The sequence below is a fragment of the Egretta garzetta genome, unplaced genomic scaffold (assembly GCF_000687185.1).
Source record: "Egretta garzetta isolate BGI_Z169 unplaced genomic scaffold, ASM68718v1 scaffold768, whole genome shotgun sequence".
Lineage (NCBI taxonomy): Eukaryota > Metazoa > Chordata > Aves > Pelecaniformes > Ardeidae > Egretta > Egretta garzetta.
Window position 1 is genome coordinate 1,334,192 of NW_009260594.1, and position 9,513 is coordinate 1,343,704.

Here is a 9,513-nt window from a genome sequence, read left to right on the forward strand (position 1 = left end):
GCTGAACCTAAAAAGAGATGTTCATGCTCACTAAGGCTAGCAGACTACTACTGGCCCCTGTCAATAACTTGCCCAAAAGCTCAAAACCCCTCAAAAGATAGTTTTAGCAGTGTGGTGGCCAGTAAACACACTCAAATGTTTTATCTTACAATCCCACCCCTGAATGTTTAAGAGGTCTCTCCTGGCTCCTTCCATACTGTCTCAGCTGCTGAGGATAGTTCAAATCCTTGCTTGAGGTGCCTGAGAAAGACAGAGTAGCAGAGTACCTACAATCAGCATATTCCTCTACAGAAGTAAGAAAATGTTAAAAAAACCCACCCTGCATATCCATATGTCCAGGAGATGAGTCCTGCATGATCCCATACACTCAAACCTGCCCCATTAGAAAACCAAATGAAACCAGAATCCCTGTCACCCTAAGTTTCTGCCATGCCCAACCGCTATGCAGAGGAGTTTACCCAGCTGTGGAACTACTAGAATAGACAGCCATTGCCCACTCTTGTGCTTGAAAAAGATGTATTGCTGTGGGTCTCCTCTCCTATTTAAAGTAGGGCTTCTTCCATCCACCCTAGTTTATCCATCTTTTGACTTACTGATCACACCTCCTCTGAAAAAGGCCCCTGCTTGGAGCATATGAGTGCTGAGGCTTGTGGAGTTTGTTCATCAGTGAGTTTTCTTTTTCCAACATCTTTATTTACGACAACGCCCTCACTCACGCTCGGTTTGACACGTGGTGTCTCTTGTCTCCCTGACTCCCCTTCCACACCGCAGCTCGTGCTGCCTCACCCCAGAAGCCGCTGGCTCCCCTCGCACTGACAGCCCCTCACCATGGCATTGCTGGATCAGCAGCCCACCACAACATCGGCTGAATCATGTCAGGGTAAACCCAGTTGTCCCCATATCCTCTGTGACACTTTGACAAATGTGGCACTACACGCGTGCTGCCTGCTGCCAAGCAGCGTGTGTCACAGCTGAGCCCTGCCTGCCTCTCCCACAGTGGGAACACTAATTTTGGGTGCCACTCTCTGGTGTCCAGCTGCCAGTATTCATGAAACTTGTCAGAATGCAATTATCTCTGAGGCATTTGTCAAATGTGGTTGAGCTTGGCTAATGGATTTAAAAAAAATACTGTGGGGAAGGGGACTGATGAGGAAAATTATTATATAAGCCTTGCGTCCTAAGAAAACAGGACTAAACCCAGAGTCCCAATTTGCACAGAGTGTGTCCCTCAGACACAGGGCTAGTGGCAGGGATGGGGGGAGCTGCAAGGCTGCTCTGGCATCAGGCACAGCGACGTGTGCTCCTGGGCCTGGTGGTGAGGTTCTGAGACTGCACAGCCTACCATTTGGAGGAGGGCTGCATCCATCCCTAAAGCTTCTGGACAGTGAGAAAGCCAAAACAAGAGCCAACGCAGGCAGCGAATCCACCTTATTGTTCACATGCTTTGCTTGCATGGGCTGTCTGCCTGTAATTAACAGTACTTTGAGGGCCATGTGGCACACACAAGGGAAGATGGGATTTACTATAAGATTCCATGTGAGTCTGCAATGAGACATTAGTCATTTCTGTTGAGTCACTGAGAATCAAATTGGTACTTAAGTTAAAAGTTATTTGCCTTACACAGTGCAAGACAAGGGCACTCCAACAGAACATTAACTTTCCTTCCTTCCGAGGGACAGGCCTTTCTCTGGCCCTGGGCACTATGCAGGGTGTACTATACTAGGCACTATGATTACTATCAGCTATCAGCCATTTATGCTGCTACTGGAATTCATTTTGAGTGTAAAAAGTTTTGATATGTATATTCTTTTTCCAGACTTATGAGACTTAAAGTTTGGTGCTGCTGTCACTCTGATTCCATGACTACCTAATGGTATGTTCATGTGTGTTAAGCCCAAAGATGGTGCTCTTAGAAGGAAATATTGGTAGTGGCGGTTTATCAGGAAAGAGAGAGAGTGGACTGCCATGGTCAGGGAAGCAGAAGGTATCTGCTGATATGAGGGTGCATAAGGTCCTTCCCACGGCCAAGCCCTAACAGAAAGGAAGAGCTGTTTGAGGGGAGAGAAATCCTGTCTTTGCTCAGGAAACTACGTGCCTCGACAATGGAAGAAGCCAAGGGAAGAAAAGCAGTTGCTATTCCAGCCTCAGTAGTATTTTCAATACTTCTAAAATTTCACTTCTTTTACAGTTTTTCTTCCTGTTTTCCAGCAGCAAGCTATAACATTCTGAGTACCTGAAGTCACACAGAAGCCTGTGGAGCTGTTATGAATGACTACTCCTGCAAGTGCAACCCACTTTCAGGACTGTGCACCTTAGGCCTCTTCACGCATAGACCATCTTAGCTTGTAAATATATGTCATCAATCAATATTTTAAATGGCTTGGCCTTTAACCTTAACATCTGTTGCCAAAACAGTACTCTGAGCATCTGTGACCAGCAGCTTTTTCTTCCCCCAGCTTTATGCTAACAGAGACCATAAAAACAATAATAAAATGTGCCCAGTGAAAACGACTGAGTGGAATCACCTAAACGGAGACACTTCCTTTGCAGGGAGAGTGGTACGAGCTCTTGGGCACAGCTAGAGTTGAATGTGTGCAGCCATGAAGGATCTTACTTACGAGGAGGGGAAAAGGAGGAAGATCTAAGCAAACAATGGGTTCCTCTGACTGCGAAACATTCTTTTGCTCACTGTCTTACCCATTCCTAAGCACAAACCTGCTTTGAACTTGGACACAAGGGACGGGAGCTTTTTAATATTTCATTTTTCCTGTGATTGGCTTTCATCCCTGACATATTTAAAATGTGCTTTAACTTGGAGAAAGACAAAACTGAAACTCTCCAGGAATCCAAGTGATCCCCAAAGGCCAGAGCTCTGCACATTAATAATGTGGTTTCTTGGGGGCAGGGAGGAAGGAAAAAAAGGAAGAAACCCCCACAAACTCAAAACAAAAACCCAAACCATGAACATTTTCATATTTTCAAGTGGAATCAAGAGGACATCATATACTGTGTATACTGTATTTATCCATATATATCCTATTACAGCTGATTTCTCCGGAAATACTACCTCTGCTTATTTGAAAGAGGGAATACGCAATCACTGCAGACTATAGGTGGCAGCAGGAACGTCATTACACTTTAATTCTGTAAGGATCAGCACTTTGGCTTATATGCCCTAAATAATGACAGAGGAACAGCTTTGCCTATGGAATTGTACTACACATAGTATGAAGAAACTTCTGTTTCACTGTAAAACAGTCTTTCAAATCTTGATTTATTTTCCCTGGCATTTTTTCATACTGTGCATGTGATAGGGTCTTATATGGGGTGACCTGATGGAAGGATCAGGGAAGATTTACTAGGGTTTTTACAACATCCTGGTGATGGATTGATATAATCAGCAAAGAAATCAATCAGAGAAAGCCAGTATTGGTAGATAAAATACTGAATTTCACAAGAGGCTCTCAGAAATGACACTGAGAGGTTAGGGATGGTCTGTTTATCTGTAAGTTAATAACTTTTTTCCTGGTTTATTGTTGTCACTTGAAATCTGAGGCTATTTCTGAGGTTCTTAAGTGCAGCCTGTTCTGAGGGAAATGTCACTGGTCTTTCCTGTCCTGCCTGGAAGTAAGAGGCCAAGCCATCCTTCAGCTATGCTGGACTGTCAAGGGCAGAGAGCAGAGGCCATGCGCTGCCCTCACTGATCTTAAGAGTGCAGATGACAAAGGCAGAGAATGGAAATAATCCCCCCACCCCCTCCAGCTTTCTGCCACTTTTCAAGGAGCCACATATAAACTGTGAGTGCAGACTCCCAGGGGAACAATGTTAGAATGATGGGTTATTTCCCTTTCTACTCCATTCTGTTCACCAGTTAACATTCCAACATTGTAGTAGAACTTGAACTAGAAAGGAGAACAGGAGGTGTCAAGCAGGATGCATTTTTTGTTTTTATTTTTAAGATTTGGAGTGAGAAAAAAAGCAGGCAATTCTTGCCTAAGTAATTTTTAGTAATTTATTACTTTACTCTTACAAAGCAAAATATATTAATGAACTAGCAGCAGGCATTTTTGTTTTCTAATCCCAGTTCACCATTGGATTTCTCTAAGCCTCAACAGAAACAAGCTAGGGTTTGTCTGGAAAGCTCATACTCAGTTACTAAATCAATTTAAAACATATTTAGTAATACCAAGTCAAGCCTCTCCTCCACAGTGGAATTGAAAGAGGATAAAGTGCATCTTAAATCAAGATAGTTTAATTTAGCTCTAAGCTAAATAATTTTATGAATAATTTTGGATTTTAATAGCACTGAAGATTTTCTAATATTGAGCAATTTTGAAAGCAAAGTCTTCAAAAATGACATCCCTGTGTTTTTGTGTCTCACCTTGGCTCTGCTCTGCAATCCTAAGACTTCCTCCTGTGAGGAAAGGTCTGAGAGAGTTGGGGTTGTTCGGCCTGGAGAAGAGAAGGCTCTGGGGAGACCTTATTGCAGCCTTTCAATACTTAAAGGGGGCCTATAGGAAAGATAGGGACAGACTTCTTAGTAGGGTCTGTTGCAAAAGGACAAGGGGTAATGGTTTTAAACTGAAAGAAGGTAAATTCAGACTAGAAGGAAGAAATTTTTTATAATGAGGGTGGAACAGGTTGCCCAGAGAGTTGGTAGATGCCCCATCCCTGGAAACATTCAAGGTCAGGTTGGACGGGGGCTCTGAGCAACCTGATCCCGTTGAAGATGTCCCTGCTCACTGCAGGGGGGTTGGACTAGATGACCTCTAAAGGTCCCTTCCAACCCAAAGTATTCTATGACTCTATGATTCAAACTGTCCTCCACTCTTAGGCATAGCATGGGTATACCAGACTCCACATTCTTGCCCCAGAATTAGGACTAGCCCAATCCAAAACTGGGTTTAGTATGCATTATTATTGAAACAACTCTAGAATGAAAAAGTGATTAATATCTGCTACATCTTTTTTTCTGGAGAGTCTCTCCTAGAATGTGCTAGAGGTAAAATGTTGCCATATATCCATCCCATTTCTAATACGCAGCTGCCATTAAAAAATGAGTAACATATTGGGATGTGTCTGGAAAATGACACAGAATGACAAAAGAAAACATCATGATGACAGTTTGTAAATCAACTGAGTGGCATAATCTGGAATTTTGTGCATAGTACTGGTTATCCCATCCCAAAATGGATATTACAGAGTTAGAGAAGTTTCAGAGGCAGTGAAATGAATGGTTCTCCAACAGCAGGTTCCACCAAAGCAGACCAAGGAAAAGTTTATGTGCATATTATTCTCATCAAACATCATATGAAAGTTGCACATGCAAAATTAATCAAGGAAAGTATTTTTTCAAAAAAGTGTGGGCTTTGCAACTCACTGATACATGATGTTGCTGAAACTAAGAATAAAATGAATATAAAAATTAGAAAAAGGGCTAAATAGTTAACATGAACAGAAACAGATTTGAGAGTGAAATTAGAGTGAAAGGCTCCTCACTCTAATCTCTAGAATCAGTGGAGTGATATGGGTGCATTCATAGGGTGAGGCAGATTACAGTTAAACTGATGGCCTCTTTCACTCTGCTGGCTAAACAAAGAACCTGAGATTGCTACATCCCTGATTCAGGATCCTCTGGTCAGGTTCTAAAGTTGTGAATCTAGATCTTATTTCCAGCAGAAGGGAATGGAAGCATCTTTTGGTCTTCCTACAAAATGTATAGAATAGCCTAAGGTCCCTGAAAGGGGCCAGATCTTGTTCAAACCACAAGACAGATAGACAAGACAGTCAAGAAGGAATGAAGGAAAGATTAAATACTAGAAAAAATAATTAAAACATGTTTGACATTTCAAATTCAAGCTTTGCTCCATTCATACATTACCATATCATTTGTTACAATCACACAGTGCATGATAATACACAGCCTCATCAACTTTTCTGCAGCTCCTGAAGAGCTGGAAAACCTTATTGCTGCGTGCCTTTGTCTTTGCTAGAGGACTCATTTGGCTTTAGCAAAGCTCATGCACCTGCATTCTGCTGAAGCCAAGGCAAACTTTATAAAAGAGAACAAATGGATAGAGGCTGACTTTCAGCAGGGCTGCTACCCCCTTCATGTGAAATTAATAGGAGCTATTTGGCTGACTAACTCTGAAAAAAAAAAAGTCAGGCTTTAGCAAACAACTCACAAAATTATTTCAATGTAATTGTTAGGGGTTTTTTCTCATCTTCCATAGTGGCAAATCAGACCCATAAGCTTTTCCATTTTAAATCCTGTATTATATGACATATTTAGCACCATACTTATTAAAAGTATTCTTACCTGTTATTAAATCATGATGACCTACAGATCTACCACATTTCCCATCCAAAATGTGTTGTGAAGATGTATGGAGTTGTTGTATAGCTAAGCATTCGCTTAGTACATCTTGTTCGATATCAGTACATGAATTTAGCTACAAGAGGAGGATAAAACAAACATTTTATTTCAAAGTAAACCAAATTACTTTAATTAAATTCATATGTCTCTTTGCTTAAAGATTATGTATAGAGGGAAGGAACAAAATATCATTCTTAGGAACTTAGGTGTAATTAAGGACGTATCTATTACTTGGAATTTTTAATTAGAAATAATTTTGGTTTTCTTAAGCACACAAGTTAAGTGTGCTAATCTTAAATCAACAACAGTTTGCTCCAGAAAATAATGTACCCTGTGTTTCTTCAAACTTTCCTGAGTGATTTAACTGCAAATTTCCAGACTTTCTGTAGTTTCTTGGGTTCTGTGGCAAAAGGATTGCATCACCTTGTAGCTGTCACACTTGGAAAGACATTTGATAGGGAAAGGAAAGTGTTTGTGCTTATCAGATTAGAACTGGTGGAATAATACGCTGTCAGTAATGTGTAAGAGGTATCACTGATATGTCAGCTGTTCTCCATGTAAATTAAAGCTCTGGCAAAAGCGTCTGAAGCAAACTCTTGAAAACCACAATGTCGATCATATTAAAAACAGCAGGAGAGGAGAATTAAGAAAGAAAAGCATTTCTAATTCCCTTTCAAACATGCTGATGTTGCCAAGCTTTTGTCATAATACCGTACTCACATTACACAAACAGCCATCATATTCTATAGCCATTAATAAATAGTTATTGTCTTTATGTTTACAGTTTTGCATACCGATCTCCCCTGGGTTTGGTTATTTCTAAATAAAAGGTCCAGGCAAACCTATTTAGAATTCTGCTATACAGCCATTTGTCGGTTCAAGATAAATATCTAACGTTTGGATCACAAAGTGCATCTGCAGCCAATTAAGCTTAAACTACTACTAAATTAACAGCTAACTTTCTCCTTTTTTGTTCTTGTAAAGCGTTTCAGAACATCCAAATATTACCACTGCAGTCACCTTCTAGGCTAGGAACTAAATATTCAGGATTCCTTTGATGTAAGTCTATGCTCAAGCATTTTATTTTATATCGGAGATGGCACATTTTGGTAGCATATCTCAGCCAAGACTTGCGGGCAGAGCAGCCCATTCATTTTTCTTTCTTGGCTAAGTCATTTCCACTCAGAACTCCTGGGAAGCTGATACCAACAGACAACTACCTTTGCCGAGTTATAACCAAAAATGAGCAAGTGAGTATAAACAGTCTTTTCCCCTTTTTTCCAAAGTAGACTGTCACTGTTTCAATAACACTGAGATTTACTTAGTTGTGAAACGGGTTTTTTCCTATAATACATTTCAGTGAAATATTTGTAGGCTTTATTATTTCTTTATCAGTCAGATTTGCTTTGGTCCCTTTTAAGAGAGGGACTTTATGCACTTTAAATCTGCTGCTTTTTCAGATGCCTTTTAAGTTCAAAACAAAAAAACACAGGATCAAGTATTCATAAAGTTATCATGAATAAATGAGACAGGAAATCTGAAGATGATTTCAAACCACTGGAGGAGTGCAGATTTAGATTGGCCTACCAAATAAGGCGTGGGAGGCAAGAAACCAACATTATTTTAAGATAGGCTTGATAAGTCTATGGGAGGGTATGGATATGCATGCAGGAAAATTCCTCAAGCTAGGAGATTAAGAGAGATGAACCCCTGGATATTTGATGTCTTGGTACATCCAAGCAGCTTGAGTTTGCAATTTGTGCGTACCGCATTTGTCCTGTATGGATTCTACACTTAAGGCCTCCTGCTGCTTATGCAGGAAGTACTTTGTGCCCCTTAATGCAAAGTTTGGATTTTTCCCACCTTCCTTTGTAGAACTGGAAATAGGCCTCAGCAGGTGACAGGGTGTAACAGGGGGGACTGTTCCTTTGTCCAGATGTAAAGGGTGTTAACACATTAATGCATTCAACCAAGTACACAGAGCTGAACAAATTATACCAATCTTTGATATTAGGAAGTAATTCCCTCCTTCCTTCCCCCAAGAAGTACATCAGCAACCACAGGAAAGAAAGATGGGGGGGGGTTCTCTCCTTTGGAATAGGGAGCATGGCTGCTTTACACAATCAGCTGAGAATTTCATATAACAAAATCTTCTTGTCACAAAGATCTTGCTATTGCAAAAGACTTTGGTGCCACAGTCAACCTCTTCCTGTGGCCAATAACTGTTATGGCTTTCTGACTCTTATTCTTATTAAAACCTAAAGGTTGCTCTAAGGAAGCATTGGGAATTTTGCAACCTGTGGTGTGGGAGGCATATGCACAGCACTCCCTGTGGGATCTTCTAGGGAGCTGCAGTGAAACCACATGGCCTGACAATACAAAATTGGGTTTGAAAACTAAGCAGTCCTTTCCAGTCCTGTCAAGTTAAATAAGAGTTCTGACTGGACCTGATACATGCAGACACAACAACTTGATTCTGTGGATACCTGGATGAGTGCTATGTATCAATAGTGTTACTCCCAAACACAAAGCTCTACATCCTCTAGTGGATGCAAGGGGGAACATTGCCACTAAAGATGAGGAAAAGGCTGAGATACTTAATGCCTTCTTTGCCTCAGTCTTTAATGGCCCAACAAGTTATCCCCAGGGTACCCAGCCTCCCAGGCTGGTAGATGGGGACAGTGAGTGGAATAAACCCCTCGTAATCCAGGAGGAAGCAGTCTTTGACCTGCTATGCCACCTGGGCGTCCACAAATCCATGGGGCTGGATGGGATCCACCCAAGAGTGCTGAAGGAGCTGGCAGAGGAGCTTGCCAAGCCACTCTCTATCATTTATCAGCAGTCCTGGACAACAGGGGAGGTCCTAGGTGACTGGAGGTTGGCAAATGTGAGGCCTATCTTCAAGAAGGGCCGGAAGGAGAATCCGGGGAACTACAGACCTGTCAGCCTGACCCCAGTACTGGGGAAGATTATGGAGAGGTTCATCTTGAGTGTGCTCACCAGGCACGCACATGGAGGACAATCAGGGGATCAGGCCCAGCCAACATGGGTTCATGAAAGGCAGGTCTTGCCTAACCAACCTGATTTCCTTCTATGACCAGGTGACCCGCCTGGTAGATGAGGGAAAGGCTGTGGAT

At 41.7% G+C, this 9,513-nt stretch overlaps 1 protein-coding gene across 1 annotated transcript in view; it reads right to left on the minus strand.

Annotated features, from left to right (window-relative positions):
- GLIS1 (GLIS family zinc finger 1) overlaps positions 1 to 9,513 on the minus strand; it is a 209,642-nt gene that overhangs the window by 28,170 nt on the left and 171,959 nt on the right. Inside the window, exon 6 of the mRNA XM_009644649.2 lies at positions 6,320 to 6,452. Within this exon, the coding sequence (XP_009642944.2) occupies positions 6,320 to 6,452 (133 nt within the window). The remainder of the gene's footprint in view (positions 1 to 6,319; positions 6,453 to 9,513) is intronic.